Source organism: Mytilus trossulus, chromosome 1 (assembly GCF_036588685.1).
Source record: "Mytilus trossulus isolate FHL-02 chromosome 1, PNRI_Mtr1.1.1.hap1, whole genome shotgun sequence".
NCBI lineage: Eukaryota > Metazoa > Mollusca > Bivalvia > Mytilida > Mytilidae > Mytilus > Mytilus trossulus.
The window spans coordinates 102,587,484-102,607,396 of record NC_086373.1 but is presented as its reverse complement, the minus strand read 5'-3'; the positions used below and the strand labels follow the sequence as shown (position 1 = coordinate 102,607,396).

At 32.2% G+C, this 19,913-nt stretch overlaps 2 protein-coding genes and 1 long non-coding RNA gene across 3 annotated transcripts; 1 reads left to right on the top strand and 2 right to left on the bottom strand.

Annotated features, from left to right (window-relative positions):
• Window positions 1-1,150: 1,150 nt before the first annotated feature.
• Window positions 1,151-4,669, bottom strand: LOC134711500 (uncharacterized). The gene is made up of 2 exons (XM_063572129.1): window positions 3,607-4,669; window positions 1,151-1,901 (listed from the first exon to the last, which is right to left on the bottom strand). Exons 1-2 carry the CDS (start codon window positions 4,511-4,513, stop codon window positions 1,531-1,533), a joined length of 1,278 nt encoding a protein of 425 aa, XP_063428199.1. The 5' UTR covers window positions 4,514-4,669; the 3' UTR covers window positions 1,151-1,530.
• Window positions 4,670-9,204: 4,535 nt separating this feature from the next.
• LOC134694298 (uncharacterized) lies at window positions 9,205-15,729 on the bottom strand. Its single transcript, XM_063555308.1, has 2 exons — window positions 14,356-15,729; window positions 9,205-10,019 (listed from the first exon to the last, which is right to left on the bottom strand). Exons 1-2 carry the CDS (start codon window positions 15,323-15,325, stop codon window positions 9,370-9,372), a joined length of 1,620 nt encoding a protein of 539 aa, XP_063411378.1. The 5' UTR covers window positions 15,326-15,729; the 3' UTR covers window positions 9,205-9,369.
• On the top strand, window positions 15,717-19,675 carry LOC134694308 (uncharacterized). The gene is made up of 3 exons (XR_010102558.1): window positions 15,717-15,796; window positions 17,172-17,370; window positions 19,201-19,675. It is a non-coding gene; the product is annotated as an uncharacterized LOC134694308 (long non-coding RNA).
• Window positions 19,676-19,913: the final 238 nt, after the last annotated feature.

Below are 19,913 nucleotides of genomic sequence, written 5' to 3'. Positions count from 1 at the left end.
ATTAAAAATATCCTTTTTGGTCTATTTTGATTATGTGTGATTTGGGTATGTAGTTAACAGTTGTATGATTGTAAAAACACATTTTTTAAACTCCTTATAAGACATCGATTTTGTCGTTGAAAGCGGAGTTTTATACACAATTGACACTTATTCAGTAAGTTAGACTACTACATTCTTGCAATCTATCATTTGAAAACCAAGCCGACGAAGACTACTCTCTTACTTCGAATCATCAAGAGATTTTATCGTATGTTTTCGAAGCAACGCCGATGGTGGTCGTGTACGACTAGACCTTTCAAGACAAGCTTACAACTTCCAGCAGATCAATACTGAAGACAGAACATTGTATACCGATAGCAACAGTCACTGATCAAGTTCCAGTCGACAAAAATAAAAACACTGTAGGATGAATGATATTCAAGCTACAACAAATTTAGACAAATGTTTTACAGTTAGCACTGTCAGTGAACCGTAAATCGAAAAAAAAACCTTCCTGATCCTGCTATACGTATAGTAAACATAGAATTTACAGATGCTGAAAATACTTCTTACCCTTCCAGAGAACCTGATATCACCCCTAGTTTTTGGTGGGGTTCGTGTTGCTTATTCTGTAGTTTTCTGTGTTGTGTCCATGTGTTCTATTGTTTGTTTGTTTGTCTTTTTCATTTTTAGCCAGGCGTTGTCAGTTTATTTTCCTTTTATGAGTTTGATTGTCCCTCTGGTATCTTTCGTCCCTCTTTTAAGAAGACAGATTTCTGAATTAGATTTAACGATTTGGTGAAATGATTTTTAAGTACAGTAAAAGTACAGTAAAAGTATTGTTATTGAAAAAGAAACATTTTTAGCTTTAACTAGTTCTTCAAGTTTGTATTAAATTTGACCTTTTAACTGTTGGTGATTCGAGAGCCACTGATGAGGTTATATAGACGAAACTCGTACAAATTCTGGCGTACAAAATTATAAACATGCTATTTTTGATAGGTTAAAGTACGGGCTGGTATTTTTTTTTATCTAACTAGCGTGTAATGTACTTTAAATGACTAAGCGAGGGTGATAAAGGTAACTTTTCGATTTTCGGAAATAAATGAATTAGATAATCTGTAGATAGAAGTACAATTGTTTTGGATTTACATAGAGATTACAAACAGATTGAATAAAAAATGTTCTGTTTACTAATTTAAAAGTGTTCCCTATGCAAACACATGCATAACCCAATTTGTTCACATTACCGCTGCAAGGAAGATATATATGAATAATGAACTTATTTCGGATTCCATCGACTCTGAAATTTTGTCACTTTAAAAATTTCGAAACTATTCAAATTAAACGTCTCCTCTTTAAAATTTCTGCAGACATGTCTATGAAAAAATCACCATCAATTTGTTCCTCACAAAATATTGCAGCAAATTCATAAAGCGTGTCATTTTTAAGCAGAATCAAGTTGAATTATCGTAATGGATCTTATATCACTCTCTGTCTAATATAATGCCTATATATTCTCCGGAGGATCGATCGGATGTGATATCGCTATCATCGATGGAATTTGTAAAGAAAGAAGTCATCTTTAGTAGTTAATCTGCGTATACGTCGCGGTTTAGTTTGCTTCGATAGTGTGTTGTTACTTTCTGAAATATATTGGATGTTGGATGTTTTCTCTATATCCAATCTAAAGCCTACAAATTGTCTAAAGGAGCGAGTGGACGTTGTATTGCTATCATCGATGGAATTTCCAAAGAAGTCATCTTTTGTAGATAATCTACGTATACATCTCGGTTTAGTTTGCTTTGATTGTGTGTTTTTACCACCTGAAATATGTTGGATATTGGATGTTTTTCTTTTTCTTATCGCTAGCGTTGACATACAGGATTCTAAATCACTATCGGAAAATCCTGAGTCATTATCTGGAAAATATTATATTGTTTTTATTATTTATATTTTACATAAAAAAAGATAGTATGTTGTAAGAAAGATCATTTTAAAGTAGCATGGGAATTTTTTTTTTCTTTATTTGTAATGTTGGTATTACCAATGTTATTTCAACTGATCGGGCGGAGCTTACGTTTAAATTTGCATAAGGACAGTCTATTTGAAGATGTGTGTGATAAGTATGATTCCCGTTATAATTATTACTGATTTCTAATCACCTATCAGTGTCATCAAAGGAATTTACAAAACAATGACTGGACACTTCATTGATGAGTTTATCCTAAAACACCTATCTATAGATGGACTGGTTTATTGTGACCGAATCGGTTTAACTCCGCCCAGTCAAGTGAAATAAATAGAGTAATATGTACCGTGTGAAAAAATGGAATGAAGCAAGAAGGAATGTAATTTTACAGGTAAATGAAAGTGAGTAGGATTCAACTGATGAAAGTATCATACATTTATTTAAGGAAAAGTCCATTTTCAACCTCTCCCCCTAAAAAAAAACCCAAAAATCAACGCATGCTCTTCCTCTAAGGTTTGTATTGGTAAGTGCACATGCTTTCATACCTTCAGTGTTTCCCTTACAACATAATCGAAGATTTTTGACTCAGACGATAGTTGGAAAATGTACAATTCAAAGAGCCATTAGAACTGTACAAGAATACGACTTTATTTTCTATTCAATGGAATCACAAAGATATAGACAAGCATGTTAAGACGTTATTTTATACTAAATAAAAAACAAACAAGTGTCTACTTTATTAAAAGATCTAAAACAGGATATTTAAGATATAGAAAAAAATCATAATGATTTAATGGATATATTTGGGTAATCGTTTTGGTAAAAGTTAATCCAGAAATTAAGGAACTTTTGATGTACAGAATGTAGGTACTATTATTTGCCTTTGTGATTGAATTGATTCAGAATTTGAAGAAAAAAATGTTAGATCATGTGTGATTCACTAAAAAATTAGGATGTTATTACTCTATTTATTTCACTTGACTGGGCGGAGTTTAACCGATTCGGTCACAATAAACCAGTCCATCTATAGATAGGTGTTTTAGGATAAACTCATCAATGAAGTGTCCAGTCATTGTTTTGTAAATTCCTTTGATGACACTGATAGGTGATTAGAAATCAGTAATAATTATAACGGGAATCATACTTATCACACACATCTTCAAATAGACTGTCCTTATGCAAATTTAAACGTAAGCTCCGCCCGATCAGTTGAAATAACATTGGTAATATATACCGTTTGACATGATATTTAAAAAGTAAAATCACACAAATACGAAATTCCGAGACAAATTCAGACCAGAATGTCCCTTATCAAATGACAAAATCAAAAGCTTATACACATCAAAGAAATGGAAAACAACTGTAATATTTCTAACTTGGTAAATACATTTACTTATGTAGAAAATGATGGATTTAACCTGGTTTTATAGCTAGCCAAACCTCTCACTTGTATTACAGTTTTATCAAATTCCAGTATATTACAATGATGTGTGAACAAAACAAACAAACATGATAATGTTTTTCGGCTAAAACCAAAACCAATCGTTTTGCCTGTTTATGTTTATGGTTTCGTGTGTAGTTAAGTTTAGAAAGAAAGATACAGTATTGTATAATCATGGTACATAAATTGTGCCTAAACAAATGACAGAACTAACCTTTACAATCCAGTCGACCTGCTTTTAATCTGGAAACTGCGTCCTGTCTACCAAGTACTGAAAATACCATTCGGTCATCTTGACTTGTTCCAAATAAAAATATTGTAGAAAACGTATCGTCAATTTGACTGTTGTCAATACGTGTTCGGATTTTCACTGCTCTCGGATCGTATAATTCGCAACACTTAACTTGATGTCGAAGTTCAAATCCAGATATTGGAGGGCCGGTTTTGAGTTCGGATGTAAACAATAGAAAATATTTTGTTGTAACTGACTGCAAATTGAGTTCTTTAGAACATCTATACGATACTCCTAATCTTTCGTCAATAATTTTCACTTGTCTTGGTAAAGGAAAATTATCTATCAACTCGTGTGATGTGTAATGATTGGGGTCCTCAAGGCCCTGGAAGGTATAGTTATTTGCAGATGGTATATGAACTTGATAGTTTTCACGGTTACTAAGCACAACGATTGATGTTTTCGGTGTTTTCCTTACGTTAGTGTCAGCCTGTATCGTCTTAAATTCTAGTTTCTCTCCACTCTTTACTTTGACACAATCATTTCCATCAAATGCAAAAAGATCATTACTACAGGAAAAAAAGCGAGGACGTTCACAGCACAACTTTTCAAACGAGTTAAATGTTTCCCCATTGCGATGAATGTCAGCAAAGGATTCCTGATTTCCAGGATTAAGATATATTCTATCAAATCTGTCGGTAGTTTCCTTACTGCATCCAATATTGACATTTACATAATCTTCATCATCAACACAAACTACTAGTTTATCACAAAGTAAAACGCAGATTTCTGTTCCAGCAGGAACTGGTTCTCCTGTCACTGTTTGTATGCTAGTATCCAGTATGATTTTCTGTGGATAAAGTTTTTCTTGAACATCTGACAAATCCATTATTTGGTTTCACAGCTCGTATTATATATTTATATAGACAGTTGTTCAAATTCCAATTTATTTGAATACAAGCAGTTTAAATGGTGTTGTAGAACAGAAAATATGTGTATAAAGAATTTTTATTTATAGTATGATTAATCCAGAGAATTTTACTATTGTGATGTCTTTTTATTTCAGTTTTAACATTTATCACATTATCTTTTGAAAGTGCATTGTTTATAATATGGGTATAATAAAACAGGAAGGCATTAGTTATTTTTAGCTCATTTTGTCCTTTTATTTATAACAGTTCAATTTGAATAAATCATAAAAAGCATACTGTACAAGTGGATATGTGTAATTGATATTTAGATTGGATTTAAATATAATAACAGCATAGTTATTTTAATAGTTTACTTTTGTTTCAAGCAACAATTAATAGAGTGAAATTATTGAATTGTGTTATTAAATGTAAATTTTGTATTTCATTTCAGGAGTAGCTTTCACTGGTTTGCTTGCAATTTCCTTGAAAGTAACAAGTAGCCACTTGTAAATCAAGATAAAATCACGGAACTTTACTTATGAATCATAAATATCAATTGAAAAAAGGATGGTGTACACGAAAAAAAAACCCACTGATGGACTTACATCGTTTACAGTTTATTTGAACTTTAGAAATAAAACACCATAATCGAATGTACATGATTGAAATACAAACTTGTCAAGAAAAGAGTTCAGACAAAACCCCAACATCTTAAAGCCGATAGTACAACAATAATAAAAAAAACCACTACATGCATGTAATGCAATGCAGATGTACTGTATTGGTTTTGGCATTGGCTGCAATTCGAATCTCATGATTTAGTTAAATTATTGAACTGTTGCACGGGCCTTTCTTGTGCAAATTAATTGTGCAGTTAATTCCCGATTTGAATGACCTTGAAATAAGAATATCTTCCCTGAACGTTCAACCTAAAGTATATCTGCTGTTTATGTCCTAGTAAAATTAATATCTGTGAATTATAGATAATAATCATAAGAAGATGTGGTGTGAGAGCCAATGAGACAACTATCAATACCAGTCACAATTTATAAAAGTCAAAGTTACGATTTTCAACATGGGGCTTGGATCACACCGTACAGCAAGCTATAAGAGGACCCAAAAATTGCTAGCAAAAATCAATTCAAACGGGATAACCAACGATCTGATTTACATAAAACAAGACATAAGGAACACTATAATGAACCACACCAACAACAGACAACTTATGAACATCAGATTTCTGACTTAGGACAGGTGCATTTTGAGTTTTTTCGGATTGTTCCCGAGGGCATCACCAGCCCAGTAGTCAACAATTCGGTGTTGACATGGATATCAATAATTTGATCGAGGAATGTCTTGAGTTTGAAATATCCTTAGTAGCAATAACCAAACTTCACCTGCATATGCGATATATATTCCCCAAATTATTCGATAGCCAAGAGCTTGCAGCTTTTACTTAGACTTTGCAAAACGTCACCGGTGTTGATGAACCAGCTGTATGTCAAAGAACGTCTCGTCCTTTCTCTAAAAAAGTTCATCGGAAGGTACCAAGATCTTGTTGCTAAATATTCAATATCAACTTCACAAATAATATACGATGGCCTTAAAGTATAGATTCTGCAAACGACGTTATCATCTTAGTAACGTGTTTAAGTGTTCTTTTATTTGTCTTGATAAATATTTTTACTCTTACTGTTTGGTCTTTTTTTTTGTGTAATATATATTTGATGTGGCTCTGCATCCAGTCATTGTTTTATTTGTATTATCTGTGGTGTTTGCTTATGTGCTTTGTCCTCGTCGCTTTTTGTGTTTCTTTGATACTTATGACGTGACTGTATTTATACATCCCGCCATTGTGTTATTGTTTTATTATGATTTTTGTATTCTTGTCTTTCATAAATGCAAATGCTTTGTCTATATGCCCTTTTGTGTTTCTTTGATACATAATAACGTGGCTCTTCCTTTTTTATAGAAGAAATACACAATAAGCACATAGACAACAGCAAGAAGGACAAGGTAAAGTTCTAATTCACATTCTGCAGAGGATATACCTTAAAGAACTATAGACTATGTTATTTTTATACTTTGAACGATGCAACTATTTTATATCTCTACTTGTGTCACGTTTACAAGTAAAAGTATTTCAATCCTTTATAGGTGGATTTAACATACAGAAATAAAATGCAAAAATAAAAAAAGCAATGAATAAGGTTGTTAAACTTGATATATGACTTTTTGTGCGTCTTTGTTCAATATTTGTTTCTTTTTATTGTGATTAAGATTGTAACATAATGTTGACAGCTGTTCCCTTAATTTTGACTTTTTTACCCATTACTAGTATATAAAAAAGAAGATGTGATATGATTGCCAATGAGACAATTGTCCACAAGAGACCAAAATGTTACAGACATTAACAACTATAGGTCACCGTACGACCTTCAACAATGATCAAAGCCAATACCGCATAGTCAGCTATCAAAGGCCCCGAAAAGACAATGTAAAACAATTCTAACGAGAAAACTAACGGCCTTATTTATATAAAAAATGAACGAAAAATATGAAACACATAAACAAACGGCAACCACTGAATTAAAAACTCCTGACTTGGAACAGGCACATGTCTGTTTGTTCTGTTCACGCATCGTTGCCAATATATTGGATTTGATGCGAATGTCGTTCAAGTGAGTGGATTAGCGCTTTAAAACCAGGTTCAATCTACCATGTTCTACATAAGAAATTGCCTGTACCAAGTCAGGAATATGACAGTTGTTATACATGCATTCGTTTAATTGGTTTGAGCTTTTGGTTTTGCCATTTGATTAGGGGCTTTCCGTTTTGAATTTTCCTCGGAGTTCAGTATTTTTGTGATTTTACATTTTATTTTACATGTCAGAAAATTTTATTTAAAATCTATGACTTTAGATTAGCGTTTCGTGTACATAGTTTTCGACGCTCCAAACAAAACAGTTCTACTGTCATAAAAACAAGCTGGGGAACATTAAATACATAAAAGTTGTACATTTATTGTAAAGAGCCTGAATCGCTCACCTTAATTTTTTTGTTAAATCTTTTATCAATGATTATTTTGGCTTTTCAATTTATTTAAATGTTCTTTGAATCGTCCTATTTTCTTCAAAAGCAAAAAAAAAAATAATCATTTTCTCCTATGTTCTATTTTAGCCATAGAAGCTATGTTTCTTGACATACATGGAAATGAAACATAAAATTTATACTACATACTCTGAAACTCATCTAGCCTAAGTTTGGCTGAAATTGATACAGCAGTTTCAAAGAAGAAGATTGTTTAAAGTAAGTCAACATGATGAACAAATTGTGAAAAAAGTCTTTAAAGGACAATTACTCATTAAGGGATAAAAAGACAATTTTGGTCAAATTGACTTATTTGTAGATCTTACTTTGCTAAACATTTTTGCTATTAACAGTTTATCTGTATCTATAATAATATTCAAGATAATAACCAAAAACCGCAAAATGTCTTTGAAATCATCAATTCAGGGGCATTATACCTGAAAAACCAGTTACCCAAATCGGCTGACAATTTCAGGACAGGTAGACCTTGACCTAATTAATACTTTAACTTCTTGTCTTATTTGCTCTAAATACTAGAGTTTTTGAGATATAAGCCAAAAACTGCATTTTACCCTGTGTTCTATTTTTAGCCATGACGGCCATGTTTTTGACGAAATAAAAAATAAAGCACACACTTTATTTTATACACCCTACTGATCATTCAGTTGATGTTTGGTTGAATTTGGTTGAGTAGTTTTAGAGGAGACGATTTTTTAAAGTTAGCAAATATGATTAACAAATTGTGAAAAGTTGTCATTAAAGGACAGTAACCCCTTAAGGGGTCAATTGAAAATTTTGGTCATTTAACTTATTTGTAGATCTTACTTTGCTGATCATTTTTGCTGTTTACAGTGTATCTTTATCTATAATAATATTCAAGATAATGACAAAATTCACAAAAACTTTAAAATTTCCTTAAAATTACCAATTAAGTGGCAGCAACCCAACAGTGGTTTGTTTGATTCATCTGAAAATTTCAGGGCTAATAGATCTTGACCTAATGAACATTTTAACCCCCATGTCAGATTTGCTCTAAATGCTTTCGTTTTTGAGATATAAGCCAAAAACTGCATTTGACCCCTATGTTCTATTTTAAGTAACGCCGGCCATGTTTTTTGACGGATCAAAAATCGAAGCACACACTTTGTGCAGGATAATATAAGGAACAATAATGCTAAGTTTCAGTCAAATCCATTCAGTAGTTTCAGAGGAGAAGATGTTTGAAAAATTGTTAACGACGACAGACGACGACGACGCCGACGACGACGACGGACGCCAAGTGATGAGAAAAACTCACATGGTCTTTTAGGCCAGGTGAGCTAATAAAAATGATGATAACAAGTATGGTACCTATGACCCAAGTGCCTGCGTTATTACCGTCGTGATAATTTGTTCGTGCAGGTATATATGGTCAGTTTCCTCCATTACGTGTTACATACATACGATTTTGGCAGACATTGTTTAATAGATATAGGAAGATGTGGGGTGACTGTTCTGCATGCAACTAGATCATAATAATTGTATATGACTACGAAAAACTAAGTATTTATCTTTTATACTATAGAAATAAAACTAAATATTCTGTAGGAGTACACATGTTTTAAAATGATGAATGTAGATATCGCACACATATTGAATTATCAATCTATTGGTTACTAACATTATTTCTGAGTGAACACATGTTTACCTTAATTGTAGTCACATAACAAATGTCGGGATGTTATACTTGGGAATATCCTTATACTTATTTTGGTTTCCATCCACCCTGTAATTTTTTCACTTTCAATATATCGAACCGTCTCAAACTAAACGGTTCCTCTTGCAGAATTTCATCATTCATTTCCATGAAAAACTCTCCATCAATTTGTTCTTCACAGCACATTTCAGCAAATTTATTAAGCTTTACACTTTTAAGTAGATTTTCGAGTTCAATCATTGTCATCGATCCAATGTCACTCTCTGGCTGTCTAATATCCGATTTCTTTTCAGGTTCTTTATTATTTGTCTCTGATTTTTTATTTGCTCCTTCATCGGGTTTGACTTGATCTGTATCATATTTTGTATGATTATCCTTTTGTTCAATCGGAAGATCAAGGTATTTCCGTTCTGGTAATGGCGGTGTTTGTTCTCCGTCTAATCTAACATCTACATATTCTCCAGATGAGCGGTCGGATGTGGTATTGTCTTTGTCGATTGGATTTAAGTACTCCTCTTTAGTAGATAATCTATCGGAAGTACGACATTCGGAATGTGGGAGCTTAGTTTGCTTAAATGAAGGTCTTCCCTTTTCAATCGTAAGCGTCGACGCACATGATTCTAAGTCAGCCTCTGCAAATCCCGAGTCACTAGATGACATCTTATGTGCTGCAGTTTTTTCTTTAGATACGTTCATATCTGAAAAAAAATGTGCCGATTTGTTTTATTTTCCAATAATTTGGGATTTCACATTAAAGAATGACACATGCTGAATCTAACTTCAAATTAGATTTTACTTATGATGCAGTGAAGTTTTTGGAAAGCAGCCCAGTAGTCAAAACTTCGGTGTTGACATGAATATCAATAATTTGGTCGTTTTTATAAATTTCCTGTCTACAAAATTTTGAATTTTTCAAAAACTAAGGATTTTCTTATCCCAGGCATAGATTACCTTAGCCGTATTTGGCACCACTTTTTGGAATTTTTGATCCTCAATTCTCTTCAACTTTGTACTTATTTGGCTTTATAAATATTTTGATATGAGCGTCACTGATGAGTCTTATGAAGACGAAACGCGCGTCTGGCGTACTAAGTTATAATCCTGGTGCCTTTGATAACTATTATAATAAAAAAAGTATAAACCAGAGTGTATAGTTCTACGTGATAATAGCGGAATGCCAAAATAAATCCCACATTATTATCTTTATATGGTTAACATTAAAAAGAATGCTTGTAGAGAGATGCAATAAAAAATGAAAAGGAGTACGTATGTTAAAAGTCGTTCCAGACTGAGAAGCTAAAACCGTACCGAAAAAGGACCAAAATATCGGCCTCCATCACAATAGATTTGAAACAGTCTTGTTTTTAAAGATGCTCTTTTATTCTGAAACTTTGTACCAGGAGGAATATAATAGAAAAATCTCATTTTTTTGGTTTTAATAAATATATGAACATGATGGACATCTGGAATATTCGAATATCACATTTGAAATATTCGAATATCACATTTGAAATATTCGAATATCACATTTGAAAATTATACAGAAATTTTAAATGAAAAAAAGGCCAATTTAAACCTATTTCTAGACTAAGAAAAAACTACATATCCTTGCAAAGCGATTTCTGTTCGTACTGTCCGACAAAGCAGTCAACAATGGGCGTTGATACTTCACGGAAGCGCTTTTAGATGAAAACATATCTTTTTCCACAATTATTGCCGTGTGTTTCATAGAGAGTCAAATACTAAAAAATCATAGCATTACCACATGTCAGCGTTAGACCACTTCTGACCATTTGAAGGTCCCAACTATGTAAGATAAAAACTGCTATTTTCCACACTTGGTGCGAGACATTTTTAGAACAAAGTGGTCAGATGAACCTGAGTGAACTTAAGACACCCGTCAATGAGCCTTTGATGAGAGTTATACACTTTCTGATGCGTTATACCCTCAACACTATACTGTCTCACAGTCTTATAAAACAAATGTATTCCGATTCAATAAACGATGATTATTATTTGCTGTTTTGGAGGATGGTGTTTATTTATCCTAACTTTACTATTCTTGTCTATAGGGACATTTAAGACTTGGATTAACGTAATTTGTGAATTCTTGGTAAATAATTAGGCCAAAAATATAACTATTTTTCTCATGTCTAAATTATACTGACATGCCCCAAATTCATGCTAAGGTAGAAGATTTTGCAGTCTTACATATACAGAAGATATTTTGCACAAATAATAAACATAAATATTGATGAATGGCAGACAAACTGGTGAATATCTAAAGAATTTGATGTTTTATTGAAGTATCATACGTTTTGCTTTTTGAATTGACCAAACAAAAAGTTCAATAAAACATGTTCTTTCATTCAAGTGTGTGTAGCTATTAAAGGATACACGTTTCTTACTTCAAGTTTTGTTGTTTTTGCATCCTTACCAAAGCTTGAAAACAAAATCGGTTTCTAAAAAACGGACTATGCAAATGATCCAAAAGAATCGCCCATATATAAATCCTCATAGTAAATATGATTCGTTTTGTCTGAGGCTCATCAGTGACGCTCGAATAAAAAAGACCTTTGAGATTTGTATAGTGCTCCAATACACAAAGAAGAAGGTTTTTTTTTTTCTTACAACAGGTTCCTGAAAAACCAGACGAACACTATTGTTACGAAATTCTGTCAATCAAAATATAAATAAAACAAGAGGCTCTCAAGAGCCTGAATCGCTCACCTTAATTCTTTTGGTTAAATCTCTCATCAGTGATTATTTTGGCTTTTCAATTTATTTAAATGTTCTTTGGATCGTCCTATTTTCTTCAAAAGCCAAAAAAAATAATCATTTTCTCCTATGTTCTATTTTAGCCATAGGAGCTATGTTTCTTGACATACAAGGAAATAAAATATAAAATTTATACTAGATACTCTGAAACTCATTTAGCCTATCTTTGGCTGAAATTGATACAGCAGTTTCAAAGGAGAAGATTTTTTAAAGTCAACATGATGAACAAATTGTGAAAAAAGTCTTTAAAGGGCAATAACTCCTTAAGGGATCAATTGATAATTTTGGTCAAATTGACTTATTTGTAGATCTGACTTTGCTGAACATTATTGCTGTATACAGTTTATCTCTATCTATAATAATATTCAAGATAATAAACAAAAACAGCAAAATTTCCTTAAAATTATCAATTCAGGGGCAGCAACCCAACAACAGGTTGTCTGATTTATCTGAAAATTTCAGGGCAGATAGATATTGACCTGATTAACAATATTACCCCATGTCAGATTTGCTCTAAATGCTTTGGTTATTGAGTTATAAGCCAAAAACTGCATTTGACCCCTATGTTCTATTTTTAGCAATGACGACCATGTTTGTTGATAGATCAAAACTTCGGATATAATTTACAAACCAGATACCCTAAGGAACATTCAGTTAAAGTTTGGAAGTATTTGGCCCAGTAGTTTCAAAGGAGAAGATTTTTGTAAAAGATTACTAAGATTTACGAAAAATGGTTAAAAATTGACTATAATGGGCAATTACTCCTAAAGGGGTCAACTGACCATTTCCGTCATGTTCACTTATTTGTGAATCTTACTTTGCTGAACGTTATTGCTGTTTACAGTTTATCTCTATCTATAATAATATTCAAGATAATAACCAAAAACAGCAAAATTTCTTTAAAATTACTAATTCAGGGGCAGCAACCTAACAACGGGTTGTCTGATTCATCTGAAAATTTCAGGGCAGATAGATCTTGACCTGATAAACAATTATACCACAGGTCAGATTTGCTTTAAATGCTTTGGTTTTTGAGTTATAAGCCAAAAACTGCATTTGACCCCTATGTTCTATTTTTAGCAATGGCGACCATGTTTGTTGATAGATCAAAACTTCGGATACAATTTATAAACTAGATACCCTAAGGAACATTCAGTTAAAGTTTGGAAGTTTCAGAGGAGAATATTCTTGAAATAGTTTACGACGACAGACGACCACGGACGACGACAGACGACAGACGACAGACGACGGACGACGACGGACGCCAAGTGATGGCATAAGCTCACTTGGCCCTTCGGGCCAGGTGAGCTAAAAAGAGGTTACCCTCGCTACATTAAAAGATTTGTAACAATTTTTTATTTTTTATTTAATGAAATCTTTTAATCAATTGGAACGAGATTGCATCATCTCAATGTATATATGCACAAATAATGAATTAGCATGTAGTTAAAGATTAGATAATAGTCGAGTGTGTGTTATTTGAGTAATGCAGGAAGTAAAAACAATTTATTTGACTAAATAAAAATTAGGTCAAATTCTTATCTAGTTGAATTATACTTTTAATAAGTGATTACTTAATGAGTTTCCTTTTTTCAAGTTCATGTTAAAATATCTTATATTTTCCCCGTCGTATTATCTAGTCATTTGACTTACTTTGAAATTACAAAGTCATATAGTAGATGTTTTTACGAAATTGAAAACATGATAATCAAAAAAGGGATAGCAAACAAAATATTATATTTACACTCGAGCAATAATTAATTCTATTATTTTTTATACTTAATAACCAAATTAAAAAATAAGTTCTGGAATAGTTGTAATGAAAAGCAAGCAAAGGGATAGAACAAATTAAATGGTCAAACACCTATTCAAAGCTCCAATGTAATGACAACTGATGATGTTTTTGTCATATTTGTTCAAAAGACCTTTTAAAATCAGTCCAGCCGATGTTTTATGATAATGATTATTAATGCTATAATTGTCTATTATCATTCACTGAGTTTACGGTCCTGACTTTAGAATCATTGATAATTTCATTCTTTTCTTAAATTTTAAAAACACTTTCGTGTGAAATTTTCGTCACACCATCATATCGTTGACTGATTGTTGATTTACCCACTTGTTTTTTGGTATACGCTCTAAAATTAGTTTTTTGTTCAGTTAAGTTTTGAAAGTTGCATGATCAATCAATATCTATAACATTATTGCAAAAGCACAAAGTCAGAAGGTTATGCTATAAAAATGCATAGGATTTACCCATATAATGCTGTCGTCCCGCTTTTAATCTTGATACTGGAGTGGAACACTTTCTACCAATCACAGAAAATACTATTTGGTCACCTTGTACTTTTTCAAACAAAAATACTGTGGAGAACGTCTCGCCAATCTGACTGTTGTCTATACGTCTTCTGAGTTTCACTGCAGTTGGGTCGATTAATTCACAACACTTAACTTGGTGTCGCAGTTCAAATCCTGATACAGGAGGGCCAGTTTTGAATCCGGATGTAAACAATAGAAAATGGTTCGTTGTAACTGTCTGCAAATTGAGTTCGTTAGAACATATATACGGTAATCCCAATTTATTAAGACTTTCGTCAATTATTTTGACTTGCCTTGGAAGAGGAAAATTTTGTAACAACTCGCGTGGTGTGTAATGATTAGGGTCTTCAAGGCCCTGGAAGGTATGTTTACAGGCAGATGGTATCTGAATGTCACAGCCATTACGGCTACAAAGCACAACGTTTGATGTTTTCGTGGTTATCCTGACATTGGTGTAAGTCTGTTGTCCACCTTTGGCTATTGCTGCTAAACTGCTTTCTATACACTGTATCGTTTTAAATTCGAGTTTCTCGCCACTGTTCACTCTGACAGTACAGTCTTTTTTATCCATTGCAAACAAATCATTTTTGCAAGAAAAATAGCGAGGATATTCACGACACAGCTCGTCTACCGTTTTATATGTTTCTCCAGTGCAATGAATGTCAGCAAATAATTCCTGATTTCCAGGGTTTAAATATATTTTTTCATGTTTGTCTGTCGTTTTTGTACTGCCAAGAACATTGACATTTAAATAATCCCCATCACCAGCACAAAGTACCAGTTGTTCGCATAATAAAACACAAATCTCTGTTCCAGCAGGAACCAGTTCTCCTGTCCTGGTGACTATGTCACTGTCCAGTATAACGTTCTGTGGACAAAGTTTTCCTTGAACTTCTGATAAATCCATTGTTTCGAGTGCGTCCACAGATTTTTATTTTGTATTTCTCTCTACACATATACATGTATGCATATTTTTATATGTATGATAGTTACTCGAATTCCAAATTTTCGTGCCTAGTGAAATGAAAACTACGATCAAAATACATGTAAAAGGTATGCTTTCATAGACCCGGAAGAATATATATATATATAACTGTTATCTATAAAGTTCGGTAAATCCAGTGATGTTTAAAGTTATTATGTCTTGTCTTATATATTTGTACATTGATCACAAGATCATAAGAAAACGTACTGTTGTATAATACGTGTAGAAGACAACAGGAAGTGATGATTCGAGTTATTTTTAGTTTTTTTCGCCCTTTAAAATCAAACAAGTCTATTTGAAGAACACATAAAAGGTTTATCGTATAAATATGGGTGCACAGTAGAATGACTAATAATGGTTTAACTATAATAAACTTTTGATATATCTAAAAAGGTATGCACTTGTAAAACATATTGAATTTTGTCAAATTATGTTAATTTGCCTTTCCTTTCTACATCAAGTGACACTTGTTGGCTTGAACATTTGTTTTTAAGTAAGAAGTTATATATAAAATCTTAAGAATCCTGGTATCTATGATGAGTTTATTTGTTACTTATGATACAATCACGGAACTCATTTTAAGATTTATAAAGTGTTAATTGAGAATAGGATAGGATATAAAACACAAACTAAAAAAATATAACATATATACATAATTGCAAGGGAAATTCAAAAAGGGTAAGTTCATTCAAACTGACAAAATCAATTGTAATCAACCAAAAGAACGAGTGGAAAACAATTGTCATATTTCTGGATTGGAAAGTCATTTTCAGAAGAAAAATGGCGGGTAAATCCTGGTTAAAACTATATCCTTTGCCTTTTCTGTTAACTTACGATTATTAGTTTTACCTATAGCAGTGCAAAGATAACCTTGTACATTGTAAATGATATAATTGTATACAAACCTGTAAAGGAAACACAAAAAATGATCGAAAAGTGGCTAGGCCATTATAGGCCACAAACATGCAAATAGTAATCTGACTCATACAAATATCTACTTGAAAAATACGTTTGGTTATATCGGAACGTTTAATTTCTAAATTTGCAATATCATTCTTAATAGATTTATAGTTTATTTTTTTTGGTTACAGTAGAAATGTACAAACGTTCAATTACGAGCTTTTAGAGAGCTTTTCAATCGACTGTATGTTGATGTGGGTTTTTGAAGACTTGACTGACTATACAGTCCTAACTCGTGTCGTACAATCGAATATATACATAGTAACATACTGTACACACAATCAAGAAGACAATACAAATTAAAAGTATATGACATGACTTGACTACGTTTAAACAAAAAAAGTTGAAACAACATTAGAATAGTATGAGGGCCTCACGTCGATATTAAAAGGCTATGTAATTTAAAGATATATAATGAATGAATTACATGTTTTGCGCTATCGGTATGTACTGCACTAGTACTGCAATAGAAAGGACATGGATTTGGATCATATGCTTCAAAACTGAAGGGATGTTTATTGTCAAAAAATATGTTGTGGTACATTTTCAATTTGTATGCCAATGTATTTTTAAGAATCTTATGTCTTAAATGATTGTAATAACCCATGTTTATATCTGCTATTTCATTTTTTGATTAAATGCATGATTGTTAATTTGGGCTTTGATGTTGATAAGGTTATGGTAAATACCCAGGACAAAAAATTCCCAAATGTAACTTTGGATTTTTAAGGTGATATCTTGATTTTGTAGGCAGATTTTATATTCATTATCGCATACATTGTTTACAATGGATGTCTAAATTTTAAAGGGTCAAGATTGCTATACGCAAGTCAGCAAAGATATTATTTGTCACGGTACACCTGCTTTATGTCTACATAAGACTCATGAGATGCAGTCGAATCAAAGCTATTGAAGGACTTATTGAATAAACTTGCAGAACATTGAAATGCCGAAAACCGGGATAAAGTGTATGGTGTAAGAGGGCTCATATACGATGATAAAATGAGGTATGAATATTACATGTCAGTAACTGTTAGTAGTCCGTTGTAAATGTATGTTGATTATTGTAAATGTTCTTAATATTTTATGATACCTATTCTTAAATCGAACGCAGACTTATTTTAAACTGATCTTCACTGTGTGCATTGTGAATTGTTTATCCTACAGTGCTTAGATTTACAAAGGAGGGTTGAGATCTCACAAAAGCTGTTTAACCCCACCATATGTTTGCGCCTGTTTTCTCCTCTTTAGTTGAGTTGTAGTCCCTTTGACACATTTCCCGCTTCCATCTCACTTGTTGAAGACCCATTGGTTGTTCTGTTTTGTTCTCTGCTTTTGGTTGAGTTGTAGTCTCTTCGACTCATTTTCAATTTGATCACTCTGCGAACATAAACAAATAATAACACATCCATCAAGTAGCTATTTTAGACAACACTTTTTATATATAACCAGCAGTAAAATATTCCTGTACCAAGTCAGGAAAATGTCAGTTGTTATCGTATAGATCTTTTTTTTTCGTATGTTGCATTGTCGTTTGTTTTTGTTGCACTTCAGTATTTCTGTTGTTTCGTTGTTTTTCTCTAATAGTTGGTGTGTTTCCCTCGGTTTTAGTTTGTTAACCGGATTTATTTTCTCTCAATTGATTTATGGCTTAAGAATAGCGGTATACTGTTATTGCCGTTATTATTCAATATAGTGGATTTTTTTCCCAACTTTCCGTTTATAATTTTCGTCGGAACTCTGTATTTTTGTGATTTTCTTTTTTGTTTCTTCAAGGGCTGATTAGTTTAACCGCAATTCCTAAAAACAAGAACTTTTAATATATTTTATATATCTGAAGCTATGTCTGAAGGAATGTTTGAACGCTATAATCTGACGCACAAGGATGTAAAAGTACAAAAGCTTTATAAAATTATAATGTTGATTAAGTTAATGATAAGTTTTATAAAGGTTTTATTTTAATTTTATGATTTTTTCTTGTGCGATAAACATCTTAGATTTAAAAAACAAAGTGTACCTGGTATATTATTGTCATATTGATATGTATTGCACACCAGTTAAATGGAATATTATTCATACTGGTAGTTCAATTTTCATATAATAATATGTTCAATATTTTTATAAACGGTACATCAATCCTGTGATAATTATTCGTAAAGCACCATTTAAAATGTATGTATTTATTAAAAATCTAAAGACCTGTTATAATTAAGCGTGAACAAAAATTGAACGAAATTGAATTGATTTTTTTTAATTTCATGATGGATTAATTTCGTTTCATATGTATATTTCATTTGAATTCGGTTTTAATTTCTGTAGAAACATCCTTTCTTACATGAAAACATTACACACTTCCAATGATCTTCATCAGGAATAGTAGTTAATTCTATTTGGTAAATTCACTGAATATTTTAATAAAACAGATAAAAACATGTATATCAAAATATACAACTTGCCCTCATTATGAAAACGAGAGATGTGGCAAGCAAAGCTAAGCAACTATAGGTCACTGAACGTGTTTTAATAAAGCTCAAAACCAATTCCTAAATATCAGCTATAGATGTCTTCGACACCAAAAAAGATGAAACAGTTTAATCGTAAGATTGTCGGTTTTCCTACTGAATGTCGGCGTTTCTCTCTGGGAACACCGGCTTCCTCCACCATGAAAAAATTACTAACACGAAATAGGACATTAGTGTTGAAAGTGGCGTGAAACAAATAATAACACATCCATCAAATAGTTATTTTAGACAACACTATGTATATATAACAAGCAGTCAAATATAAAATATATTTATTATTATTTTTTATTTTATTTCTTTTGCATATTGGAATAGAAACATTTAAAGACAGTTACACAAATGATAGAGAGAAAAAACAGACTGTAAAGAATAGCAGTGGCAATTATATAACATAAGTGTTTATATGAGTGTCAAATGCTTCGTTCAGCACATTGCGTGATTTCGTGGCGGTTCGTTTTTACTATTGGTGAAGCGGGAGTGTCCGGAAAGAACAACCAACATTCGGTTGGAAAACTGACGACCCTAATCAGAAAAGATTTGTGTCGATTTTAAAAACAAGATATATATTACAGTATTTGGATACAAAATAGCAGATCAGAGGTATTATGGTTTTAACTTTTTTTGACATTTTTAGGGTTTTTCATTTACAAACCATGCTATCTTTTAGAGCAAACACTAAAGTGCTGAGATTTCAATGAATGTTTAGAATTACGAAGGGTTCTGATTGAAAGCAGAATGATTTCTGAAAGTGTACTATTTATAGATTCAAAGAAATTGATATAATAGAATGATTTATATATATTGTCTTACGTTATGTTATGCTCCTGGCCATCCAGAAGTATTGCACATAATGCATTTGGATGTGTTCGTTCATTAATATGTATATATTTTGTTGTTTTGGAAATGACGTTACTAAGTTGAAAAACTTGTGTCTGATCAATTTGTCATTTGAAACAATAAAATATGTTTAACCTAATGAAATAAGGAATACATATGTGATGTTAAAAAAGAGTCGAATTCACCTGTCC

Excerpts from the sequence above, each read along its gene's own strand:
- LOC134711500 (XM_063572129.1), bottom strand. The coding sequence starts at position 4,513 with ATGGATTTGTCAGATGTTCAAGAAAAACTTTATCCACAGAAAATCATA. Across the intron at positions 1,902-3,606 it reads AGGTCGACTGGATTGTAAAG|ATAATGACTCAGGATTTTCC; the intron begins GTTAGTTCTGTC and ends AATATTTTCCAG.
- LOC134694298 (XM_063555308.1), bottom strand. The coding sequence starts at position 15,325 with ATGGATTTATCAGAAGTTCAAGGAAAACTTTGTCCACAGAACGTTATA. Across the intron at positions 10,020-14,355 it reads GGGACGACAGCATTATATGG|ATATGAACGTATCTAAAGAA; the intron begins GTAAATCCTATG and ends ATTTTTTTTCAG.